General features: G+C 43.1%; 1 protein-coding gene across 3 annotated transcripts in view; it reads left to right on the top strand.

Annotated features, from left to right (window-relative positions):
* The window catches only part of UNC5C (unc-5 netrin receptor C), a 275,298-nt gene that overhangs the window by 185,878 nt on the left and 61,998 nt on the right, over positions 1–27,422 (top strand). For all 3 annotated transcript variants that reach the window (XM_064449976.1, XM_064449975.1, XM_064449977.1), the window contains exons 3-4: positions 2,489–2,632; positions 15,994–16,097. In XM_064449976.1, the coding sequence (XP_064306046.1) occupies positions 2,489–2,632; positions 15,994–16,097 (248 nt within the window). The remainder of the gene's footprint in view (positions 1–2,488; positions 2,633–15,993; positions 16,098–27,422) is intronic.

Here is a 27,422-nt window from a genome sequence, read left to right as displayed (position 1 = left end):
CAATGATATTTTTTGCTTGTAAGCAGAAAGAGGCGGCATCTATTTGGTATGTAAAGGTGTGCATCTCTCTGGTCATGGCACGACTCTTGATATTCCTCGAAGATCAAAGGCCAAATTACTTTAAATAACCTGTCAGTACTTCACAGGTGTCCCAAAAGACATTACCTGGAGTAGCTTGTTATTTTGAATTAAAAGCGTCTCAGGAAGTCAGAGATAAAAAGTTCTGCTGGTGTGTTCAGTGGGAGCTATTTATCGTATGGTTTTGTATCTCCAACAGACTATCACAAAATGGCATTTGTGTCCTGAATGTTAAGGCTATTTCATAATCATTATTAACAAGTACTGTCATTATGAGCCTGCTTGCTTTAGCCCTCGGGTAACAAAGTTCACTGCTCCATCAAGCTCTGTCATAATCAGCCTTATTATAAAAACATAATATTGTAACCTCCAGAGGCTCCCTGGGCTAGTGCTGTAAAAACTGGGAATGAACTGAAGTAATCTTCAGGCTAGCAGCAGTTGCACTGAGAAAATACAGCCACTTTTATGCATGTAATGTACATGCTCCCTCCCCACCCTCTTCATGTTCTTCTCAACAGGACGAATGCTATCCCTCAGACCCCTTTCAGAGCCAAATTAGCTCATCAAAGCAGAGCAAGTTTATAACAGAGTGTTCACTGCCTATCAAATGCCCATGCACCGCTTTGATTTCCATTCTTTGGAATACAGTTGCCATATTTTGAGTATTTTATTTCAAGGAGGAAAGCTATTAAGTGTTTCCCCCAAAGTAGCTGATTATTCAATGGCTAAAGATGTCAAGGATAATGAAAAGAAAAAAGGGAGCTAGGCTGTGATAGTCTAGCAGGAAAATGCATCTCATTAGAAGGCATTCCCACCAGAGAAGTCTGTGGTATTACATGCATGAATTCCTTTCTGCCGTTGTTAACCAAGTTTTGGATGCAAGCAGCAGGCAGCCTCAGTGACAGTGCACAAGTGTGTACAAACAGTAATTAATCGTTGGCTCCCTGAATGGAGCTTCTGTGAGGCTGGAGGCAAATCAAAGGGCTGGCCTGGTTTCCAGCACTTGAGGAACGCGCCGTGCTGTACAACTGGGAACATTCACGTTATGAATATCACCTTGTAAGCCGCGTGGCAGGAGGCTGAGGGTGGCTGGCCTCCTTGGGCTCAAGTCTGTGCTCAGCAGAAGGACCTGCCCTTTGGTGTTTGGTGATGGGGACAAACTGCGCATGCTGTGATCCAAGGATCTTTCAGTTGAGTTTCCTGGAAATTCTGGAAGGAAAAAGAAAATCAGTCCCACTGCACAAAATATTTGTATGTGAATTTATTTATTCAAGGCCATTTGCAAGAGTGCATTTTTGAAATGGCGATGGTGTTTTCTACAGGCAACCACACATTAGTAGTTTATTGATACTTTGGCATCGGCAACAAAGACCAAATATGCTGACAAGAGGTGTAAGCACTCTTTCCCACCCCCACCCAGTATCTTGGCTGGAATTAAGAGAATTTTGTCCAGGCAGTGCATTTGGAGGCAGAGAATAGGGTTGTGTCAGTACGAAACACAGCGGTTGTCATTAAAGCACCAACACATTACCAACGATCCTTGCAGCGGTGTCTGAGACACCACAATACTTCCTTACACTTAGAAGAAGCAAAACAGCTTCCCAACAGATAGCACTGTGTGGGAAATGTGGGCCAGTATCGGTCTGCTTGGAAGGATAGTGAGAGGGGTCACTGTTGTCAGTGTGTCAGTGTGACTGTGGGTTTGTGGGGGTTCAACCGAGATGTGTTGTGGAGGGCAGGGCCAGGGAGACTGTCAGGCACTGAACTGTATTGCACTGTCTTATAAGATCACCTTAAAAATACCGCAGTATCTGCAGTATGTATGACAGCAATAGTCTCCAAACTGGTGGCTTCCAATAACTGTACTGCAGCACATGTGCCCATCATAGAGAGTATCAGGGCATTTTCTACAATGGTAAAATCCATTTTCCTGGGCAGTTCAGTGTCAAAGTAGACAGGTCTTCTCCCTGTGCTGTATCTGACTAGCAAAAGGAGGTGAAATATAGCAGGGCTAAGGGAGCCATATAAATTGAATGACTCTGTGGTTTTATCATATTCACATGAAAATAAAACTGGGCTGGATCGTCACTTGATGTAAATCGTCCTAGGGACATGGTACATTTTATGTCAGCTGAGGTGCTGTTCCTCTTATTTGTCTAACATACATGCTGTATGTGATAAAAGTCAAAATCACAGTGACTGGTTTTTCACTCACCCACTTCTCCAATTATGTAGATGAAGTGTTGCTTTTTTTCCTTCACATCTTAGGACAGTCCATGTTGCTGAGTAGATTTTGGTAGAAATCTGTAAGGTCCTACGACAGCAATATTGCAAGCAGACTTCTGGTCCTACACTTCTTTCTTTCTATCTCTAAGCATAACATTGACCAGCGTTACTTGTACCCTGACAGGTCTGATTGTCCGAGAGGTAAGCATTGAGATTTCCCGCCAGCAAGTGGAGGAGCTCTTCGGGCCTGAAGATTACTGGTGCCAGTGCGTTGCCTGGAGCTCTGCAGGCACCACCAAGAGCCGGAAAGCCTACGTCCGCATTGCATGTGAGTGGCTTTATTCTGCGTGTTGAGTCAATGGTCTTTGGGTGAGGAAAAGTGGAGTTTCTGCCACTTGGAAGAGATATTTTTTTTCCGACCAGTTAGGCTTTGTATTTTCTGCACTTATTGATCCATACTAAAATTAAGGCCTTCAGAAGCATTTGAAAGAATTTCAGTTTATAATGTTCTTAAGAGCAAAAACTCATTCTTCTCCTGTGTGTGGAGGGAAAGCATCAAAAACAATATTTCTTGAGTACAGTAGTTACATGCCTTAAGAAAAGTGTCTGAAGCTAATGAGTAGGAATATTACCAAAGAAACTTATGAAATGAGGTGACAGCTGTTCCTTTCACAGAATCACAGAATGGCTGAGGCTGGAAGGGACCTCTGGAGGTGATCTGGTCCAACCCTGCTGCTCAAGCAGGGCCACCTAGATCCAGTTGCCCAGGACTGATTACAGATTACTTTTTAATATCTCCAAGTAGGAAGACCCCACCACCTCTCTAAGCAACCTGTGCCAGTTCTTGGTCACCCTCACAGTGAAAAGTGTTCCCTGAATTTCAGAGGGAACCTTCTGTGTTACAGTTTGTGCCCATTCCCTCTGGGCCTGTCACTGGGCACCAGTGAAAAGAGCCTGGCTCCATCCTCGTTACACGTCCATTCAGGTATGGATGGATGGATGAGATGCCCCTGAGCCTTCTCTCCTCTGTGCTGAACAGACCCAGCTCTCTCAGCCTTTCCTTACAGGAGAGATGGTAGTCATCTTTGTGGCCCTTTGCTGAACTCTCTTGGGTATATCCATGTCTCTGCTGTACTGAGGAGCCCAGAACTGGACCCAGCACTCCAGGTGTGGCCTCACCAGTGCTGTGAATAGAGGGGAAGGATCACCTCCCTCAACCTGCTGGCAATACTTTGTCTAATGCATCCCAAGGTACCATTTGCCTTATCTGCAGCAAGGGCACAAGTCTTTGCTGACACGTGGTCAACCTGGTGTCCACCAGGACCACCAAGTCCTTTTCTGCAAAGCTGAATATGAATATCTCTGCAATCATATAATAAAGCTGGTGTTCCTTAGCAAAGAAAAAAGTGTGGTTTTAGCATATCATGTAATCAGATTGGTAATATGAAACTGAAAGTGATCATCTCAACCCTAATATTTTATCATTGTTATTCATGGCTACTAACCTCAGTCTTTATTTTGAACCATTCCCAGCTTAGACACCAAGAACAGAGGGCAACCAGTTCCCTGAAAACAGATCTTCATTTGACTGTACAAATATTTAATGTTCATTAATTTTGAAAGAGGTGCTTTTCTTTGTAATAGAGTAGTCACACTGGGGACTCCCATTTCTCTTTCACATGATGAAATTCTGTTTTCTATAATGGGAACAAAATATATCACACAGAATTGTATCTCTTCCACTGTTTTCACCTCAGTAAAAGCATATTTTGTGAGAAAAGGTCATTAGAAGCTAGGTTTGCAGCATACTTGTATTTCCTGCGCTGTGCCTAACGATTTATAATGAGAGAAAAGAATTCTTCCAGCTGAATAAAGCTTTTCACAGACACATTAGAGAAAGGACATTTAAAACTCTCCATTTAGAGCTTGATTCTCCTTTTGTTTTTGAAAAAGTGTTATGGGGTTAAATCCTTGAAGAGGAGTTACCTTCTGTGTAAATATCCAGATACAAATCTAGGAGGTGCCACTTAAATAGCCGTTTTTGAATGCTTTTAGTCCAAGTAACTGGCTGGAAATAGAGGACCTATACTTTTGAGTACAGGACTGGCCTCAGAGAAGAATTTCCCCAGGGTTAAGGGGAATTAAAATTATTGTACAGACACACTTCCTGCAAAATTAGAAATGCCATTACACATGTGCATAGTGCTTTCCCGTGGCAGGAAACTTTTCAAGACTTCAAGGATTTTCTTTTTCTGTATTGAAACAAAAGAGAGCAATTTAATTTTTTTTTCTTCTAAGCAGTCAGCACTTCCGAGAGGCTTTGCAATGTTTGATCAGGTTTTTTAGATTATGACTCCTAATCAAGTGGATTTTCACGTCCTGCCAGTTAGCCCATGACAGATGACCATTAAATTGACGCAGTTGAGAAATCTGAGTGTATTTCACTTGATGATTAAGTAACTATTGTATACTGCAATATGTATGCACTTAATTTCTATATAACACATAATCATTGTATGTGTATGCAAGTTATTTTATATCAATGGCATTTCTTCCCAGTTGTCCAAATTTCTGTTGAAGGCACTCATAATACAAAGTTTCCTTCTTTTTCTTACCATATTTTGGAGAGAGGGGAACAATCAGTTCAGTGATTTTTCTGGAGTCCTGGTGGGTCTTTTTAAAACAGTCTAATTAAATACATTCCAGGGAGTTTTATGTGCCTGTAACTCAAACATGGCTTTGTGTTTCAGCAAATTTATTTTTAACCTCTTGTTCCTGAATTTGGGATTCTTGGGCAGCTGTGACACAGGCAAATCACTTAGACTCCTTGGGATTAAGGGTTGAAGCGTTAGGCCTTCAGACTGCAGATTTTCAAACAGCAGCAAAAGCTCATTCTCTGCAAAATCATCCATTTCCAATTTCTGTACATTTCTCAGGTAACTCAGGGCTATTTTTTCAGGAACTCAGACATACGATGTGGGGTTTGTGCCTTAGTTTGTGATGCCATTTGTTCTACAAGATCCCATTTCAAACTACAGACTCAGATACACCGATACTTGTCTATATTCACAGCCTTGGCTTCAGAGGACTGAAGCTGTAATGGCAGTACAATAGTTGTTTCCTATCTAAACTTTAAACAGAGCTGGTAAGTCTTCTGATGGCTACACAGTGTGCCACGAATCTGGGATGCAAGGCAGGATCCATGCAGTATTTATTAATCTAGAAAATCAAGGATGTCCAGAATTTAAGAGGGGCAGAAGTGTCCATCTCTCCAGCTGTGTCTGAAGCTATAATTGCATGTTCGTCACCAATATAGTCGTTAGTTTTAATTGGTACAAAAAGTGAGCACTGACACCTTTGGGAAAGGTGAGGGGTAAATGGAGCATGTAAAGTGCTCTGCTTAAGTTATATTGTTATTTATTTTAATACCTGAACCTGGTGATTTCATCTTGACAGGTACAACTGTAACATAACTAGCCATACCTAGCATATTAAGAAAAGCTTATCTCTCTCTCCCTCTCCTCCTCTCTCTTTCCTCCTCATTCTCTTTCCCCTTCTCCTTTTCTCCTTCTCTTTCTTTCCTTTCTCCCTTATGCCTACCAGTCTTTCTCTGGAATTATTGTGGCCTCTCAAGGGCCGTAGCTGCACTCTATTAAAACAAACAAAAAAAATAGCATTCAACATCTCTGTTCACTGAGCGTGTAATAGAATTAACTGAAAAGTAATTTGAAAGTGTGAAAAATGTGCATCCTGGAAAAGCGGCTTGTATTTGTTTAATGCAGGGTCAGGCATGTGTCAGAAAGTACATAACAACCTAGTCAATGAAAGTTCTCTGTGAAAATCAATGGCAACATTGCTCCAGCCAAGAGCTTCAGTTATTCAGGAAAGGAGTAACCTATAAATATGGAGTGAAGATGCTGCTGGTTTTCAAAGGCTGCCCGTGCTAGCAATATACACAGGGAAAGAGTCTGAGTCTAAAGTCAACCTCCTGGCTTCTCAGGGCATTTAATGGCATCTCACCATTGCACTCCTGGACGGCAAGTATGCTAGGAAATCAATCCCATCTCTGTAGGCTGTTTCTGAAAAGGAGAAATAGGTGATAGAAACGTCATTATTTTCAGTTTTTTTCATATTTCATGGAATTCATCTTCCTGAGGCATTGGTCTCCCCATGAGAAGAAGAGCTGAGCACTTCATCCTCTTAAAATAGCAGATTTGTTGGGATTCATTTTCACTTTGCCATTCTAGATATCTTGGTAACCAAAAAAGTAGGACACCTTACGTATATCTTGGTGGAGCTGGAAAGATACAGTTTTCCGAGATATTGGCCTATGAAAGTGCTAAAATGCATTTCCTGTTTATTCACACATTTCTTATTTATTCTAGGCACATCCTATCAGGAGCACTAGGAGTCACTAATATGTTTTGAGACAGTTTTTCTGCTCAATTAAAAAATGTTACTTTTGTGGGGTGAGGAAGGAGGGGGTTTGGGTAGCTTTATCTTTGGTTGAAAAAGACCCAAGCCCAATATTAAGTTTTAATGTGAATTTTATGTACAAGACTGATGTCATTGAACAGATAAAACCTAGCAGGGCAAAATTCCTGTTAAACGGATGAATGAGGCCTGAGCTTGTATAACCGAAAGTTAAACCCACTGGAAAATACGTCTGATAAAGACTAAACAATAGCTGCAGGATTTGACCTAATTTTTAGATCAGATAATAAAGGGGTGGCTAAGACAAATTGCTCTAAGCCCATGTGCATAAAGCAGCCTCACTTTTCATTTGCTCCAGTTTGGTGTTGCTGTAGCCTCACTGACTTCATGATGTTAACCCAGGCTATCCTTGAGAAAATATAGTAAGAATATAAGCCCTAAATCTGCTGCCTGATTTTGGATTTGTTGAAAACCCGTAAGAAAATAGCAGCTTTCTCTGTAATTTCTGTTACCTGATTTTTTTGGTGTAATGAATGTAGATATTCTATTCTTTTCCTTTATTCATTATCTAAAAGCAGAATTTTTTTAAAAAGGCATTTCAGAAGGCCCTCGTATAGTAAGGAACTGCACTTGTTAATCTTTTGTATAATTTTATGTTATTTTCCTATGTACTTATCTAAAAGCCTTTTTCCCCCAGATATTTTTTCAAAGGAATGTAGCTAGTATATGCGTGTCAGATACTGTATACTGATAAGATGAATGCAGTACAGAAAAGTAGACTAGTTCACCTGATGGTTTATCTCTACTTACAAGGGGTATGCAGTCGTACAAAGAAATAGACATGAAAAAAAAAAAAATCAGATTCTTTACTGACACTTGCTTATCTCACCTTTTAGTACTGGTGCCCATGCTCTGCGTCACATTGCTGCAGTGCCTTTCTCCCTTCTCTCCTCACACCTAATCCAAGCAGTGCATGCTCCTGTAGCCACCAAAGTATCAGAGCGCATTGCAATACATACAGAATTGGGTGGATGTCAAGATAAGGAGAGAGAGCTGGGAAGGACATCACTTGAAAATTTTAATAGGAAGGTACGTCCAGGATATGCAGTATTAAAATATAACCCCAAAATGTGTTTTGTGCACTTTGATAAGCGTGTATGAGAGTTAGCAGAGGTAGGATCTTAATTCCTTCTTTGTGTACCATTTAAGTTGCTACTAATCAGTATCTGCTGCTTGTAGTTAATAAAGGGATAACTGAGGCACGTGGTCTTGAGCTGAGATTACTGAGGGGAGAACGGCAGATCACAGAAAGGGCAGCAGAGAAGTTAACTGAGCATTTAACATACTTGATATTACCACTCTGCTTTTGCTCTGGACAGTCATGTTTCTGTACTGCTTCCCAAGTTAACAAGCACGACTGACTCTCGATCTTAAGGACACAGTTGCAACAGTAATAAGTACAGATCACATTGCTTTGTAATAAAGAGCTAAGACGTTATAAATTAGGATGGACTTGACTTCACTGTTAGCATTGCTTAAAAAACAAACGGAAAACTCCTGTACTGAATTTATATGAATTTAATCCCTCAGTTGGAGCCTTGAGAATATCCTACCTACACTGTCATGCCTAAGAAGTTAGCATCTTCCAGTAGAGTCTGCTTAGTGCCTGATGGTGAAACATAGGTGCAGTCAGGAAGTTAACAAAATTTTGTGCGTACTTTGGTAGTGATCAGATATCTGTGTGAGTCAGATTAGTGTATCAGAAGAGCCACAACAACAAAATACCATGTTTATACAAATTATTTTCTGTTTCAGTGTGTTGTAAATCCAGTTCTACATATGAATTGCAATGTACACCTGATGTTTCTAATGCCTATTTTTAGTACCTTTAGTATCTCTGTCATCTAAAAAGGCACCTGTTGAGGTTAGGTCATTTGAACTTGACATTTACATTTATGTGAAAAATAAGAACTTTGGATTTCATCTTGAATCACCAAATAAAATAATTAATAGAAAGATGTTTATAAGTTAGTTTCCAGGTTAAGCTTACAAAGAAAAACAAGAAATATCAAGCTATCAAGTTAAAATACAAGAGAAAGAGAACAGTGCAATCGATGTACACCTGGGAACCCATCTGCTCAGTGAATTCTTGATAAAGTTTGCTTGCTTGTATTTTTTACAGTTGTATCAATACCAAATGTGTTCAGTGGGTCGTTCTTCATTATAAACATAGCCCTCATGGAGGCTGTGTTGCAAAAGAGTGTTTTGTTGTACCAGCACCTGGCTGAACTAGCTTAGAGCTGAAGAGAGGAGGGGGAAAAATGGGTTTTCTGCAGATGTGCAGGTGGTGAGTCTCCAAGAAGTTGTCAGGGTGCAGTGTTATGCCCAGCTGGCTGAAGATGCCATCGGCAGAATGAGGGTCTGGCAGGTGCGCACCTCCCGTTTGCTCAGGCTGTAAATACGTAGGGGATAAAAGAGGAGAGAAGGTCTTGGCTTAAAAGTATCTTGCAGATTGTAGCCTGGCAAGGAAGGATGTTCTTCACCTCATTCCATACCTCAGGTCAGCAGATGCAGCAGCCTGCATCCCCAAAACATGGTGTGCACTTCCAAGAAGTCTGCTTCAGGCCCCATCCGGCTGCAAAAGCTGATGCTGCTGCTTGACTGCGCTGCTGGAGGGCTATGGACAAGCTCAGCCCAAGCTGCGGGCTGCCAGGCATCTTTAGAAAGGGGGAAGCTCCACCATCCTTGATGTTCCTCCCCAGGCTGAGAAGGTGGCTGGGGCAGCCTTGTGGTGCCACGGCATTTGTCTTTAGGGCTGGCCAGATGCGAAACAGCCCCCCCACAGGAGGAAGGAGTGGCACAGAGTTGTGTATCGAGTATAAAGATGGGGTTTCAAGGTGTTGACTTACTTCCTCTGTCCTCAGCTCCAGCCGCTGATGCTTGGGCCGGCTGAGAACACAGGTTTGTCCAGCCGTGACCTCATCCATGAACAGCAGTGCACTGAAGGAGGGCAGGAGGCTTTGATCCACACCCAGAGTGGGGCTGATACAGCAGGAGACTCCGCAGGGCAAGGCGCCACACTTACAAAAGCAATTGATAAAGGTTTCAGAGGGATCCCCTGGGTTACAGACTGATGACACTCCTGTGACTGTCTCAGTGGAAATCTGGTTTGATCTAATCAACAACAGAGAGGTGGAACCGCACAAAGACAAAATGAAAAAAAAAAAAAGGAGTTTTTTTGTACCTAACCTTTCCATTACTTACCCGCCAGTGTGATTGATCCCTGCACAAAGGTCGTAGACCCAGCTGTGAACAAAAAAGAGGCCAAAGTATGCCTGATAGCACATGGTTTCCTACATTTAGAATGGCAATTCAGTCTCTAATGCCTTTTTTGCAGAAAAAGGCATCTCTTAACTCCACCTGCATCGTGGAAAGTGATGGAAGAAGAACAGGCCAGTTTTACAATATTAGTCATGTTTCTCTAACTCACAGTCAGTCATCCGAGTTTGGGTATAAATGCAGTGAGAAGTGTTTTCACAAGCATGTGGATCCTCTTTCATCTTGTAGAACATCAGTGTCATTTTCCCACTCCTTTTCCACAATTATTTTTCTGTTTGGGTATTTCTTACTTGGCTAGGTAAAACTAAAACAGCATTGAACCTTGCCTCTTGAGAACACTTTCAACAGTAGGAGGTAGACTTGAAGTGGAGAGCTTGGCTACCTATTGGTCCCCTAATAATGGTTAAAATAATACCAAGCCATATTCCCCTTTATCCTAGTGTTTTAAATGCTTTTTTTGCTTATGACAAGTTTTGTTTTATATGGATGCCTGTATATACTTACCCATATAAAGCAAGCTATCTTCTATATGGAAGCATGTACTTCTTGTGAAGGTCTTTTCACATTCTTAAAACCTTATTTCTCTGAAAGCACACACCAAACGTACTTCTCTCAGTGGGCATAGTTAATATGAAAGTTGTATAGAAAATAATGCATTTTTTCTTTTCGTCCTCTTAAAGCTTACTCGTTTCGTGAATTGTTTGTTATAGAAGGAAAGTTGATATTGGAGTTACTAGAAGGAGCACAGAGTCCTTAAGGTCTGCCAAGGGCAGAAATCCATCTTTCCCTGACAGTAATGCAGCATTGCTCTGTTCGCTTCTGGTTTACATCTAATTCCTGGATGACAAGTGTCCGTTTTTCATGCTCATTCATTAGTCACCCTTGCATTAGCACTGCCTTGAAGGCGTCTGGTATGCCTCTTATCACATTTCTCAGAAATGATAAAAGATATGCTTAAAGTTTTACCCACCCACCCATCACAGTAAAACCTAAAACAGCAAAGAGATAAAATACATTTGATTAAAAAAAAGAATAGGGTCATTCTTTGCTCTTTCTTAGAAGTTGACAGGTAGAAAAGGAAGTGGGGAAATGCCATGAGTTCCTGTAGAAGCTATTACCTCTAGCAGGTGAAAATGCAACTTCTGAGTGGTTTGTAAGCTAAAAATGCATTAAACGTAAAAGGAAGTCATTTAGCAGTGCATCAAAATTAAGATCCAATGCCCCTCTCCCCAAAATGCATAGCAATTCAGGAATAAAGTTAACGATATGGTATACACTGAGATTCTGATTTCCCATTATACTGTTTCAGTTTTATGCTTGTGGAAATTCTCTCATTTCAATGCAGCTCTGAATGCAGCCATCTGTGCTTACCAGAGAGGGTTGTGCAGGAGTATTTCAGGAGTCTTGGAGGAAAGTCTCATCATAAGTATGCTGTAAATGTGCTGTGATATATGCCACAAGAGCCCCCTCTGAATTTACTAAGACTACACATTAGTAAAGAAAACAGAGTCTGGCTCAATGTGGCAGACCAGAATTTTAATTCTTGTCTTTGGTTTCTTTTTATGAAGACAGCCTTGAAGGGAAGTTAGAGGTGGGGGAAGATGCCTGATGGGGGTGCAGGCTGTCCTGTGAGCCCAGCAGTGACCTCCCCACCTGCAGCTGGGTGAAATATGTGGGAGACCTGGTGAGAAAAACAAGACGGACCCTTCAGCATCACTGTCCACCAGGGCTCACTCCGCTCTGGAAGAGATGAGCTGTGGCAGCAATGCTACCTGTATAAGGCCGGGGCGGGGGGGGAGGAAGTATTGATAAAACAGACTGTCAGGGATTATTCTACATTACCAAAATAATAATGGAAACGCTGCAACTGCCTTTCGCTTGTGTCTCTCCCTGTTGAAGGTGAGGGTAGAGAAGGCTCTCTCTCAGCGTTGCATTAACAGGGCTGCTGCCGACCTGAGGCTTTAATAATTCACACTGTCTCTTCACAGACAAAGAGGCCCTGACACAGAATGTATCAAATGTTTTATTGTTTTGCTTTTTCAGTCATATTTTCTGAAGATTGTTAAAACTTTTTTTTTTTTTTTAATGGGATGTATTTTATTCAGCTTTTACTATTCTCTGGGACAATGTATCCCTTCTGTCCTTGCTTGCAAGCAATTGTAACTTACATGACACTTTGAAAAAGTGAAAAATGTTATTGAAAATGCACTGCTTGGAAAAGATCCAAAGTCCCTCAGTACGTTAGCAAGCTCACCCACTCCCGGTCGGCAGTGTGAAGTTGCCACAATGACTGTAATTGTTAAATGGCAAAGGAAGCTGAAGATTGAAGAATTAGAAGGATGTTGTTATCCACTGAAATCCTACTGCAGGGGCCATAGAAAAAAAGCAGTCATTTCAAAACCCAGTGCTGTCCCAGCAGGGTGTTTCATGATAGTTAAAGCAGGTGATGAAGTTGTTTGTTCAGGCCCTCCGCTTCTTCATCACTTAAAGAACCACCTTGTTAACTTGTTTGTCTGTACAGCCAGCACACCTTATGCTTGGTTAGGTAAAACCTGTGCTGCACAGCCGCCATCTCTAGTTATCTGTAGGTAGCATGGCTGCGGCGGGAGGTGGTGGGCCGTTCTGGTGGGATAAAGCTGTGAGCGTGTGGGAGGGAGCCAGCAGAATAGGGTATAAGGGCTCCCAATCTTGTAAATACACAATTTTGTATTTATTTATTTTTTACAGATCAGTATAATTTACTAAATAGTATCTAATGGCTCCTTTGAGAACATTACTGCCTATTACATCAAAGCCCCTACTTAGTGTATTTTTAGTTTGTGGATCATTGGCCTGCTCAAATCCAATGGCACCGTTAAAATATCTGCACACAGCAAGGCTCCACGGGCAGGGGCAGCCGGGGTCCCGCAGGGTTTATCTCACCTGCTGCAGCCCCACTGCAACAGTCCCTAGGGAAAACAGACTGTCCATACCCAGCAGTTCCAGCTATTGATAATGCAGAGGTTAAAGTGGGATTTTTTTACTGTTATTGCACATTTCTAGACTAATGCTATTTTGTTTTGTATGCACTAAAATTTGGGTTTTTTTTCCTGAAGGCAAGTGCTTTATGAGAGAGGTAATAATTGTGCACATGAGGCTATGGAGAACTTCAGGGGTCTATTAATGTTTCAGGAAGATAGGCAGGACAGTAAATCAATGTGTCAAGGAAGAAACTCAGATTATTATCTATCTAATCTGCTTCTACTGTCTTCAGCCCTCCATATCTGAACACCTGAAAGCTATTATTAATGTACTATTTATTACTGTGCATATATGCTTCTATTACCAGCACAGTAACTTATCCTCATTTATCCTCAGCCGTGATATTAGAGCACGATACATCTGTTATAGTTGTCTGCACCATGCACGTGTGTGTACCCGCTAGATGCACTAAGGTGTACATGATGTGGAGGTAATTAGTTTACTTTGGAAATACCTGCGGAACTAGCAATAATGTGATCATACTGGTACTGCTAGCAGTATAACCCCAGTTATTTGCTAATTTAAAGCAAACTGCATTAACCTGGCATTACATGTTCCCAGGATACGTATCAAGCCCACAGGATGTGTGAGGAGCCTGGGCCAAAGGAATAATATCACATACCTACCAGCTCCTGAAAGAGCTGCTCATCTCTGTTTAACATGCAGAAGTGCAGCAAGCCAAAACTCAGCATTTTGTCCTTGGAATGTCCCCTGCCCACAGGGCACCTGGATGCTTTTGGTTTTACTCAAATTGAGCTGTACAACCCATATGTCCCCTGGTTAGCCTGCCAGAGAGGGTGGGGTGAAGCTGGTGGGCTGGTGATGCTGGAGCTGGCAATGCGGTGGGAGCTACGTACAGGCGTTGGGGACTGACCTAATCTGGCTGGTTGTCTTGCTGTGGCTGCTCTCACATGAGTGAGCCTCGCTGGCCTGGAATAACTCCAGTGTGAGAAGGATGCTGACAGGCCAGTCTGGTGAAGCTTGGCATGTCATCCTAAGAAATTATCACTTCCAGATGTTTGCTCCTCCTCTTTGCCATAAGTTATCTGGTGGTGTAGGTTAAAGCCCCCTTCATCAACAACTGAGGTTAAAATGGTGGGTTTTGTAGTGAGGAAGCTGTGACATTGGTGTCTGCTTCCTTTCAACAGAAGGTAACCCCTAAACAAGCACACGGCTGGAGGCAGTAATTTCTTATATTGCTGCAGTAAGACCTGCCAAAGCTTATCTTTCTGTGCCCTAAGCTGTGGCCATAAATCCCGGCCCATTAGAGGGACTCTCAGCATCCTTACCCTGTGTGCCAGAGGGAGCAGGAATGCCAGTGGTGGGGAGGGAGCGGGGTTTGGGGTCACTCCTCCCATGCCTGTAGTCCAGAGGAAGAGCAGGCGTGCCTCAGTTTCACCAGGGAAATGGATGGGTTTAAGGACATTAGAAGTTTACCACATTATCAGCTTAGGTTAAAATCAGCATCTCCCAGCTATGACAGAGCTTTTCTGTGGTACAATTAAATTGACATTTAATTCCAGGTAGATGATCAACCACATTTTCCCAATATAGGCTAAGAGACAGAGGTCTTATGCTATGCAAAGGTGAGTTTCAGAGAAGCTGATTTTGGTGGCTGACACTCCATCTCCTTTCCCATCTGTGCATTCGCCTGCCCCACGGTTTGCCTTTTGGTAGTGCTGATGCAGTTCCTTGTGGGGTCAGATGTAAATCAGATCTCGGAGGTAATCTAGATGAAAAATAACTCTTTTGATGGTTTATTTGTAAACTGGTTCAAGTAAGTGATCTGTTTTCCCACACAGCCACAGGTTATGGCTTCAAAATATGAAATATTTGGCTTATAAATTGTTCCCATACGACTTGTTTCCAATATGACACAAGTATTTGTGCAACCTCACCATGAGCTGGTGTAGGGAACTGCTCTGACTTCAGAACAAATAACATAAAAATAAAAAATAACTTTTTTTGCAAGGATTTTCTTAAAGTCAGGCCAGCTCTCTGATGTGACTTTGAACATGGCCCCATGATCATTTGCAGCAGGAACCAGCAGCAGGGAGAAATATCCCCATTCGCTACTGGGGCTGAATGCTCCCTTCTCCAAAACCCTGTCCTCGCTGGCACAGTGGAGAGGGTGCCAGTCCATGGCAGAAATACGGAGCCAGTGGTAAGGAGAGAACTTCTCAAGTCCGTTTTACCACCAACACCAAGATATTACAGAAGCGTAAAAAAAGCTGGAGTGCACAGCTGTCCAGTACGATGAACTGGTCCGACATTTGGAGGTGCGTACAATGCCCTCTCTGCCTGCCACATTTCTGCGGTGCTGTGCAGGGATCCAAGCATGGTTCAGCTCCACATTATGATGATGATGAGGAAGATGATTATGATTATTATCTATTTAGTGCTACAGGTAATTAAATGTTGACGCTTGTAAAATAAAAGTACATTAAATCGCAGCATGAGTACTTTCATCCATAAGTTTAAGGCAATTCAGTTTATGTGCTGTAGTTTTACAGATTTATTTAATTTTCCATAATTTTCTATAGTACTTCACTGGCATAGTTTACCAAATGTAAATTATAAGAAGAAAGGACTTGTTTCACTGTTTCTGTGTCTGGACATGACCTTCCACAGTGAGGCTTTGGATGCTCGCTGGGTTCACATGCTCTACTGCAATATAAATAATAAATCCACTATGAAACCTTTGACTGCTTAATGTTGGAATGAAGCGAAAACATGTCCCACTCTTTTTTAAGTGCTTCGCTTTCCTGGGAGCAGAAATGCTATCTTCTCTGTTTAGAAAGATCTCTCACAGTTATGCAGTATGGCAATCAAATGTAATTTAAAAAAACAGCTATTAATCTCCTAATTCTTTTTCTTCTCCTTCTCCCTCCCCAGATCTCCGGAAAACTTTTGAGCAGGAGCCCTTAGGGAAAGAAGTGTCCCTGGAGCAAGAGGTCCTGCTCCAATGCCGCCCCCCCGAAGGCATCCCTGTAGCCGAGGTGAGCCGCAACAGCAGTGTCTGGCACTTGGACATCCTAACTAAGGCCTGGTCCGTTGCTAATGGTGCAGTGAGTTAGGGCATGGCATGATGAATGGGCGGTAATGGAGAGCTGACTGGCTGCTGCTCGTAGACAAGATTGATCAGGAACTGATTAATGGCTTTGGATTATGGTGCCTTGCTGGGCAGAGCTGCAGGTGGTTTGGTTTCAGTTTTTTCTTCCCTTTATATCTGGCATCCAAGGGACACGTAGCTGGTGGAGCATATTAATACCAGACTACTATCTATCCTTTGTCTTTTAAAGAAAAAAACATTTCACTTATTCTGAGAGGCACCTTTCAAGCATAGTGTGAAGACATTTTAATTTTTAGTTCGCCAGATTATATTTCCCTCAAATGTTTGTGCACGTGCTCATGTGTGCACCAGCCGGCCAACTCAGCACAAGAGGATTTACCGTGGTCCACTATGGGCTCCCAGGTGAAGCAGCATGAGGTGGGGGCAAGTAGGGGATGTGTCTGCCTAATAATCCATCTTCAGGGGATTATCTGGTTTTCCTACTGGCATTTGAGTAAAGCCAGAGTGGGGAGCCTACCCTCCACGTGGCAGGAGCGAGCCTACCCTCCAGCAAAATCTGTGCCCGCTGACAGCAGTGGGTGTCCCTGTGAACAGGAGCTTGCCTAAGTGCAGTGGTGGCTCCAGCTTCAGCCTCAATGCTCATGGAAGGGGGGGTCTCTGAGTCACAGGGGGCCTCTGAAATCCTAAATCCGCTGTGGCTGTTAAGAGAAAAATTGATTGTTAATGATGGTAATTCTCCTATCCGAATTCTCCTCAGTTTTCCTCTGCCACGCACAGAAGAAACTGTTGCCAATTTGCATTAGGATAAGTTGAGACTGTCATGGCTAAGTCGCAAAGTGGTTGTCACTCAGCACTGATGACTGATTTCTCAGGAGATGAAGCTTAAAGTGTTACCTCCCCATCTAACCCAAGTTTAGATTTAATCGGAATTGCAGAAATGTGTCCACAAACATCAGAAGGAATTATTAGCATAGAAGATTTTTCCCATTTTCTTTTTCCATAGGCTGTTTTCTTTCCCCATTAAGATCCCCAAAACTGTGAAGCACATTTAGCTTTGCCAAGCCAGCTTGCTGGCAACTGTAATAGTAATCAGTTGGCTTTCCTCAGGAACTTAGCAGCAATTTTTATTTCCTTTCTGATCCTTCTTTGCATCAAATCAGTTTGCCGTTGTGCCGTGACAGGAGTGTTTGCAACGAGATATGTTGTTCAGGCGGTGCAGGGTAGTACTGGGGAACTTCATTACCTTTGCTAGAAACAGAGATTGATGATGAGCGGTAGTTTGTTTGAATGCAGTGTTCCAAGCACCTCTGAAATTTCAGCAGCCAGTCCAGTTATTCCTTTAGAAAGGTCTATAATGCCCCGTCGAGCAGCTGGGACCCAAACAACATGATTTAACAAGATGCGTGGAAGTGATCTCTGAAAAGATCCTGTGTGAGCTGCTCTCATAATAATTGCACTTTTTCCTACCTTCTAGTATCCTGGCTCACTATCAATAGCTGAGATTCATGACTGTACATTAACTGCCTCTGAATCTTATTTGTACCGTGGTCAGGGCAGACACCAATTAACACTTGGCAGGCTCAGAAATCGTACACTCTCCATCTGACATTCCAAAGAACCGTTCTCAATGTCGTTTTTTTTCCGCTTCTGACTTTTGAAGTCAGAAGGAGATCAAACACCCAGATTGGACAGCCGCCTAATACAGCCTCTTTGTAGATTCTTTCCAACACTATTAAAAGAACAAAGACCTGAACACTAATGAATATGAATACCTTAATGTGACACTTTATTACAGCCACTTGCTGAAGCTGGTAAGATAAATTTAAAAAAATGGAAAGATGAAAGGTAACTTGGTGGGTTGAAGGATTACATGATTATTTTAATTTAGAGATGAATGAGTTCCTTGTTTAAGAACTCATTTATTTGTTTGGAGAAGTTTCTGATACCATGGTACAGGTGACTAAGTAAGAAAGGACCTGGGAGAAGGCAGGCAGCAGGCTAAGGCTATTTTCCATCTTGTTGAAAGACTGCTTTGATTCCAAGTAGGGTAAGGCATATGCTGCAGCTGTGAGCAGCATTTCCAAATGCTTCGGCGAGCATGTACCTCAGACTGTTCCCACTCTGAGCACTGTGCTTTGTTTTGGGTTGGTTTTTTTTTTCCACTTACTAGCTTCTGAAGTAGTCACTGGATTTAACACCGAAACAGAGGAAGAAACTGTGAAACTGTACAAAATACACATTCAGTGTAATGTAATGCTGGAGTCCAGGGTTCCCCTTGCTTTTTCTTGTTTTTAATTTGCTTTTATTCTCTCCCTTCATTTTGTTTTTTTTTCCTGTTATTTCAAAGTGGTGAGAACAACCATGCTCAGGGTTACAGTCTGTCCTCTTTTCAGTAGCTGGGGAATTTAGTCTTACAATTCCCAGCATATTTAATTGCAATTAACTGTTTCAAGCTCTTATGGATCAATGGTAGAGCAGATCTTACTAGTACGGAAAAGCTGAACCACACAGCAGCATACAGCTGCTCCAGAGGGCAAGAAGGACAAAGACAGAGAAGGGCAGGCAAAGCTTTTAAGGCAGCAATTACCAGTCCCTCAGATCCGCTAGGACATGATGAGCATTAGAGTAGGCTCAGATCACAGCCACTAGAGGAAAAAAAAAGCCCAACATCCAAATAGAAGAAGGTGTGTTAAAATACACCAGCCTCATGGCCTGAGGTCAAATCAAAGTACGTCTTGCTTGTTCCCTTGGGACAAAGTGAGGAACTGAGGGTTTGCTTCGCCTCTGGGAAAACCAAAACAGCTTCTCTGCGGCCGTATACCCCTGCCCACCAGCCCCGACCAGTGTCAGTGCCAGCTGCACCGTGGTACGCCTCCTCACTCCCAGTTTTATAGCCAATATTAAGCTGAACCTACCTACAGGTTCTGAAACACCCAAGTAAATGTTTTGTCTTTTCCAGTGCATAGCCCAGGCAAGTGCAGAAGGACCAGCACAGGCATGGTTACACTGAGGTTTCCACACGTAGCTGAGGAGTGAAGGGGCAAATTCACATATTCCTGCTGTGAAAAAAAAAAAGAAAAAAAAAAAAAAAAAGCTATGGACATAAAGCAAACAACGCCCTGCCCTGGCTCCATGCTGCTCTGCCTTCTGCGGTTCCTCGACGGGGAGAAATTGGATAAGGTGGCGAGATAAGCAGTCTGACCTGCCAGACTCGGCGGGAGCTGCTGGTGCTCAGTGGAAATCAGGCAGTTGCAGCTCCCCGGTGTCAACAGAAACATCCATTTCAATTCCACTCTCTTCTGTGTGCGCATTTTTTCAAACCTAACCTGAGAAGGCAGGAAGGATCCTAATCTGCGATGCTCCATTGGTAATGGCAGAGTTATTAGTAATTAACCCCTTAGCTCATTTAATTTGTTCTTTGATAGATGCCAGCATTGTATTGTACCTGATAAAATGTAGTTAGAGACACCGAGTCACATCAAATTAGCTCATTGCGATAGCTTATAGATCAAAACATCAACGCGATGTAAGATTGGTTAATGTGCCATAAGCTGCCAGACTAACTTTTGCATTGAAATGTATGATTTGTTGCACCTTTAACGGCGATAATTGTTTCTTCAGTTATAATTGAGGTGTTTCACAGAGTAGTCTAATTGCAGAACAGAGTGTAACATACAGTTTGGTGACCCAGTTGGATTTAAAAGTGGACACGATATTTATCCACATTCACGGCTTTAATTAGGAACTAGAGCAAGGAGAAAGGGGAAAACATTCTTGAGTCAAGAGACAGAAGAGGGTGTTTTACCAAGTCAAGATGACTGTGACACAGGCTTTATTCAGCTGCTTTTGCACAGGCAAAAGCTGGTGTAAGCTGGGGACTTCCCCAAATAGGCAGCGTGAGGTCTCTGCTCCATCTAATTGATTATTAATACGACCACTGTTTGCTTTGTTTCATGAGAGCCTCTTATGTTTTGCAGCAGTTACCCCTTAATTGGGAGTTCATGTGTATGCATTTCCACACAGGTGTTTCATGAAGGCAGTGTTTTATATTCCCAGCAGGAAAGTGAGCTCTAAGAAAGGCGAGTAGAGGAGTTTGTGGCCACAAATACTAATTAGCTGGGAAGTGACACTGTCCTTTGCAGTGCCTTGCAACATACAGCAGAACTGCCTTCAGGTGTCAGTGGGAGGAAGAGAGGGGAGGGGAGGCGGGTTTGTGTGCAGAAGGAGCACAGCCCAAAGGGAACAAGGACTGCTCTTTCATTTTGCCCTGGAGAGCCATTGGGTAAGGTCTGGCAATGCAGGCCTGTCCTTCTCCAAAAGTACAGAATAAAGCTCCCTGTAATTGTCAGTGTCTGGTCCCATACATTTCTGGTCCTTTTTACGTACTTTTAACACCCCAATCTACTGGTGGGTGGTAAGGGCACTCTTTTGAGGAGCATTAGTGGTAGGTTACAACCCCTGCTTGAGCATAGGCTTGCATTTGGGTCTTATGCTTTCCTGGGAAATATGCTGACTACTAGCTTATTAGGTGGCCTTGTTTTTACATTTCCTACCAGTTCATTTCCACAGTGCCGAAACCCATGCCGAGATGTGCAGGTCTTCTTGTAGGACTGAGTTTTCCGAGACCTGAGTTTTCCGAGACCTGAGTTTTCCATGGGATCTACCCCTACACTTTTCCTTTCCAGCGCAGTTCCATTGATGCCGATGTAAGTGAGGGCTGAGCGTTCTCCTAAGTGAATCAAGTTGCTGTATGGTAGGATCTGACCACAGGCAAGGATGACCTGTGGGGCTGGAGAATGGTCAGGTTTCTAGTTCCTCCATAAGATATTACAATAGGAGGTTTTCTACAAGAACCTTGATGGCTTATCCTCTCTACTGCTTGCTTTTTGCAGCAAAGATGGCTCTGGGATACTGGTTTAGCTAACACAGACTACCTCTCCTCTTCAGGCTGTACTCGGAAAGGGCAGCATTTTACCATACTCATATTTTTGGAAGATACGCAGTGTGGGACACAGCTTTTAGCTGCATTTTTTGATGAGCATGCCTCTCAACTTTCCCCTTAGAGAGGATAGCTTTTCATCTTGGAGATACTATTATCTATGCCTACTAGATTAGTCCATCAGGTCCTACTTTGACACTGACTGATTCCTGCTCCCTATAGCCAACAGGCCTTTTAGAGTCTGACATGTAAGAGTTACCTCTGGGAGGGCTTTGCAGAGCCCCTGGTCCTTACCAGCACCCTCAGTCACCCAGTGACAGTGATTGCCTTGGTCAGTTGCTCTGGCAGTAACTTCCTCAGATGCACTGCTCACCTTAGGCATGAAGAATTACTATGCTCCCATGTTTTAATAGAGTTATTTCCAAAATGCAGTCTGCAGAGCACATGTCAGCTGTCACTCAAGAGTCATTTGATCAGGTTTTGCTGGGCTTTGCTCAGGAATTGCTGTGTGCTTCTAGAGCTGATGCTTTTACTTCACTGAAAAGTGTAACCTGGACAAATCCTGTATGCCTTTTAAAACTGGTAGGAGGAGTTGTCTCTGTGACAGTAGGCACTATGCAACTTTTAGGGAGAATGGGAAAGGGACCGTCCTCAAGAGGACCCCCCAGTATCCTCTTCCCTTATTGAAAAGCATATAGCTCTGTGCTGGGAAGAATGAGATCCATCTAGCCATTCAGCCAAAGAACCGCAGACGTCACACTGGTAACTTGCTTAAAGCTGTTTCTAAACAGATGCTCCCCAGTTGCTTTAGGGACTGGGGAGTCCACATGCCCACATGGTACCAAAAATGCCAACCAACATACGTAAGCATGAGACCTCCAGCTCAAGCCTCTCTTTCAGGTGGGAAAGGAAGCCTAGCAACTCCTGGTGGCCACGTGGCAGTGACCGTGGTTTTTCATTAATAATGCTGTGATCTGTATTTGAATTTGAGTCTCTATGAAATAAAGTTCTCCGTCTGCTGCTACCAGTCCACCTTGGCCTTTGAAGTTTCTCTGTGAGGCTTCACTTCCCAGTTGTGCATAAAGCGAAGCTGTAATAGGGCAGGAGGCATCCAGCAGCTGTACATACACCCTGTGTAGATTTTAGTACTCAAGCAGAAACCTGGATATATGTGCAATTAAGGCAGTGTTTCCACAGCAGGAACACAAATTCCTCTTATTGGCAGCAGAAGCACAGCAGCAGCAACTGAACTAAATGTAGCGGTTTGTATTTGCTGTTTCATTCTTAGTATGTGTTTTGCAGTGTCTGCTAGCTGTAATTTCAGCCTCTTTGGAGACCACCCCTTTTTAAATGAGTACAAAATCTATTTCCAGCAAGGAGTACATGGAGGACAGCATCCTCTTCAGTGGGCAGTTGCTGGGATGAAAGCATACATTTGAAACCAAATCCAAAAATCAAATAACATTCTTCAAAGAGGCACTCAAGTCTCAAGGTACCTGAAATAGCTGCTGGCTCAGTAGCCCATATGAAAACTGCTGAAGTTTTCTCAGTCTCACTTGGGCATCTTGTGCTTTGTCCAAATCGGTAGTTAGCTTCACAGATGTTTTATTCTTACCGGCATGTGTATGTGTGCTCTCACTATCAATATGGTGTGGGATGCGTGTCCGTTGTTAGAATTCAGGTGAAGCAGGGGATGTGACTTACCTGTGGCTGTTGGAGGCAATGCAAGCTCAGCAGGGACTGCAGCAAGGCGAGCGGCGCCTCTGTGGCAGGTCGGCATGGCTGTAGAACACCAGCTGCAGCGCCGGTGCGGTTGGGGGGCCAGATGGAAAGAGGTACTGCTGCATCGACCAGGCACAGAGAAGGCAGGGATGCAATAGTATCACCTCCCAGAATCCTAAATCGCTTTTTATTGAGGTGAATCTCTTGCTGCTCCCAGCCATTTGCATCTTGTTTCTTCTGGAGGGTTGCACTCATGGGCACCAGAAGGCTTTGCCTCTGTCTAGAGGGTAGAAGGCTTGCTGGTTTTGGCAGGTGCTGTCTGCTCTGAAGATGACTGTAAGGCAGGTTGGTGCGGTGGAGGCAAGGAGAGACTAGGACCCAGGACTTGCACCCTGCTGGCTTTCCTCTTGAGATTGTGAGAGGTGTTAGGAATGACTTGTACAATCAGGAGGGGAGGATCTAGATGAGCTCATATCCCTTTTCCATTCTTGGGTTTCTTTTGGAGCAGATGTGCTGTTGCTTTACCAGATTCTGAAACAGTCACATATATGCAAGTATGCCAAGAGATTTAAGTGTCTAGTAATGCTGGTAACTTGGCATGGCTAAATTTGTGTCAGCAATTAGCTTCTGTAATGGGTTTTCCTGCATACGTAATCGCTTGTGTGATTTATGTACCCTGCATTCATTTAGTCTCCACAGAAGCCTGGCTCAGCTTTGCAAGTCTTAGTTTCTGTGTGTGCTGCCTTATTTCAAGCTGCTGCTGGAAACGTTCTACGCCAACACAGGCCTGGCTGCAGCTCCAAGGTACAGCCAAGGCAGTGATTGCGGGTTTTCTGTTCTTGCTGATGGTCTCGCTTTTCATGTTTGGTGGCATGTGGCAGGTTCCCTCTGTTAATTAGAACAAATGTGCCAATTATGTTAATGTATCTCCCGATACCAATCAGCGAATAATTAGAGACAACACATCTGTCTCTCACTGGGGAGCGGGATGACAGAAAAGATGCTACAAGGTATGTTGCTCTAAATTACAGCCGCCTTGGATCGTGAGCTTCCTCATCCAGTCACAGGGACGGTTCAGTCTCGTGGCAGGCTTGCCAGCATGTTAGCAATACTGGAAGTGTAGATCCAGCACAGCTGGCAGGAGCTTTGTGCCTCACTGCTCTGCAAATTATATCCAGAGCACTAAGAAGCTCTTACCAAAAACCTGTCTTCAGGTGCCCTCCACCTTCTCAGCATCCACAGTCGCGGTGAGTCAGGATTTCGCTCACTGCGCACACACCGTTACAGAGGGGCCTTCTCTTGCTAGTCAGTTTGCAAACATATAACAAAAATACGTTCTTGAGTGGAAAACTAAAAAAACGAATGGAGATTTTGTGCCTGCTTCATTCCAGGGGGCTGGTATGTAAGAAAAAACAGTTGCTTGTTGTTGTAATTTTCCGTAGCTGTCATCTCCACAAGGGAACACTTACCCAATCCTTCATGGCAATATTGTTGCCAGCTAAATGATTTCTGTTATAAGAATAACCAATGCCCAGACTTCTTCTGTGTATATGCACAACCATCTGTACGTTTGTTAATAACAGTCGGTGGGACATGCCCGATTTAATTAAATAAATAAAGCTAAGTACCTCTTCAAGAATTGTTGTGGCTATAGCTAATAAATATATATCCTCAATATTTAGGCAAAAGCAAACATCTACTCGAGAAACGTCTCTCTGGAGAGTTGAAAAATGGAGCCATGAGGGTGTGATTTAGTATGACCCTGAAGACAGGCGTCCTGTGCACTTTGAAATGGCCATGGCTATGCTGCTGCCCTTCTGCCCGCTTGCCTGGAGGGGACCGGGTCTCTGGCAGATAAATGTCCAGTGGCACATCCGCCAGCATCTTGCGAGCGTAGTGGTTTCCCCAGGGCATAAGTCACCATTATTCAGGCAGCAGAATTAAATTCAGGATAAGCTTCAGCATTGACTGTATTAACAGCCTACTTCAGCAAGGGGGCTGCACCTTTGGGAATGACATGGCATCAAAAGAGATCGTTGCTTTTAACTTCTGTAATAACGGTTTGCATACTTGTCATTCATAAATCACAGTGTCTTGTTCCGCTTTGTTCTCTTTTCTTTTGTATTTGGTACCTGATCTCTTCCTACTTACATGACAAAACAACCCTGCTCCCACCTATTCTGGTTACCTCAAAAAAATGAGTCTGAGGTTTGGAGGTGCTTAGCACTGCAGTCACCTGCACCAGAAAAAATGAAGTCATTAGTAACTGAAAATAAGTACCAACAAAAGTCTCATTTACATGTTGTAGTGTGTTTAATTAGTTACCATTTCTACAAGGTCTGAGAGAGAAAACACAACCTCTGGAGGGGTGTGCTCTTTTTTTGTGTTGCTCTACTGATGGCTAAAATGTGTATGAAATGAGACTCCTGCCTCTTCTCAAATCATCCATCAGTTCCTCCCTTCAGATTTGATGACATTATAGTTCGCAACATGAAAAGAGTTGTGACATCATAAAAACCTGGATGCCAGAAGGTGACTGAATTAGATATATTAAAGAGGTATCTTGTAAAAGAGATGGGGTTTAGACACGCACACACAGTACTGAAGTACTGGCAAAACATATTTTTCAGAAAAAAAGACATCCTGTTGTTCTGCAAACTTAACGTTTTATTGTTAGCAAATTCTGTGAGCCATTAAGTGAAAATGATCTTTTTCCTAAGAGATTTGGTGAAGAGCCGGAGGCAGTTTACTGAATTATACAGAGGATCTTTTTTTCTGTTATTGGCAACTCCTATTTTCATATCATCTTCGGTGTTTTTGCAGGGATGACAGGGAATTTAATGCTCATAGCTTCAATTTTGTCTAATCAACTGAGACCCAGACTGAATATGCATGTGTGTGTTTTTGTGGAGAGAGAAAGCGTTGCAGAGTACAGGAAAAAGAGAACCATGTGCTTGAGCATGGAGCCTTGCATAGTGTGAGGGCTGCCAGAGCATGTGCTTAGATGTGCATACCGGAACCATTTTGGACTGAGCCCTAGACCATAGAGACTGTAGTCCTGTCCTCACTGATGTCCTGATGTCCTCAACGTGCCAGAGCACAAGAAAAGTACTGGTGGATTTGAAGGTGGTGTGTACACAGCTGTGGCAGCACATGTAGCATCTTTTAGAATCCTGGCACAAGTCTGGACTCCACCCCAGAAATAAATAATGGTACTAAAAACCAAGAAAGACATTTTGCTTGTGTGAGAGGCAGGTGTTAAGTGGCAGCCTACCACTGGCGGAGAGGTAAGCTCCCGGCTTGTTTTTCAGTCTGGGATGCATGCAGGCTTGACCTGCAGGTGAGGCAGGAGCTAAATATCGCCATGAACTGCACAGGAATCTGTCTTTCTTGATTATACTTATTAGGATTCAAGAAACGAGGAAGAACAATTTTAGTCATCCTGGAAAGGAAAACCAGGTTATTGACTAAGAGCTTGTATCTTCACAGTAAAACATGAATGTTGTAGTGACAGAAACACAGCTTCCAAAGTTTTATGTCTTTTTTTCTTCCTTCCCTGTTCCTTGCAGACACACGTATCTGTTTCCACAGCCCTTTTTTGCACCACCGATTTTCAGCTATACAGTATTGATAGTTGTGAGGCTTCCACATACTGCAGTAATCTGCTGTGGGAGAGGAGAGTTTAAATCAAGCCTTCCTCGGGGCAGTGGCTTTACGTTCACTAAGGTGTACATCTTTGGAAGCAGCTCATACCTGATGAACATCCACCCAAACTGGGGTAGGGGAGCTTAAAGCAGGGCTAAAGATGGGGAGGGGGCGATGCACAGCTTGAATCCAGGCCCACATCCACCAACGCTGGTCTTGCAGCATTGGATCAGCTCCATCTGGGGACGAATTGAGCCCTTTGGGCTTAACACTGGGAGAGGCCATCAGTTTTCTCCCCACAGCTCAGGGTGGTCTGTACAGCTGTCTCAGGGAGGGAACAGGTTCTCTGTTGGTTTTGGGGTATGTGGATGGTTGGGCATCTTTGGAAAAGTGGGGTTTGTGAGAGCAGGTCTTGGCAGTTAGCACCTTGCAGGTCCGGTGGGTTGATTGTGTTTATGTTTTTCTTCCTTTAATTAAATCCTGGCCACAAGCTGAAGTGATCAGTGACATGAAGACCCAGCTTTGATCCATCCAAGGCCCTAGTCCCATCCTTCAGAACACGCTCAGTTCAAATGAAAACAAGTTACTAGATTCGTGGCCAAATTACATTAGGGTGGCTTGCAGCAGTCAGCTGGGATATAATAGGGTGTTTCTTTAGGAAGGCAATAAAGAGAACATTGTCTAGGTTAAAAATCACATATGAAAATATTTCTCTGTGTAACCAAGGAAATTATGCTTTATTAAAATAAAATACAGCTTACATAAAGAAAAGGGAAAAATAAGCACTGATGTAGTCTTTGTGATTCCCTATTTCCTTGGTAACTGTCTCTATTTTATTTAATCCTGATTTCAGCAACACAATAACATGCATGTTCGTGTGAGCATATGTATACTTAAAAAGATTAGCGTGCTTGTAATTTGTTAGTGTGACCTACTGTGGTATAG

This window comes from Phalacrocorax carbo, chromosome 4, assembly GCF_963921805.1.
Source record: "Phalacrocorax carbo chromosome 4, bPhaCar2.1, whole genome shotgun sequence".
Taxonomy (NCBI): domain Eukaryota; kingdom Metazoa; phylum Chordata; class Aves; order Suliformes; family Phalacrocoracidae; genus Phalacrocorax; species Phalacrocorax carbo.
The sequence above is the reverse complement of the archived record's forward strand: the minus strand, read 5'-3'. Positions and strand labels throughout refer to the sequence as shown.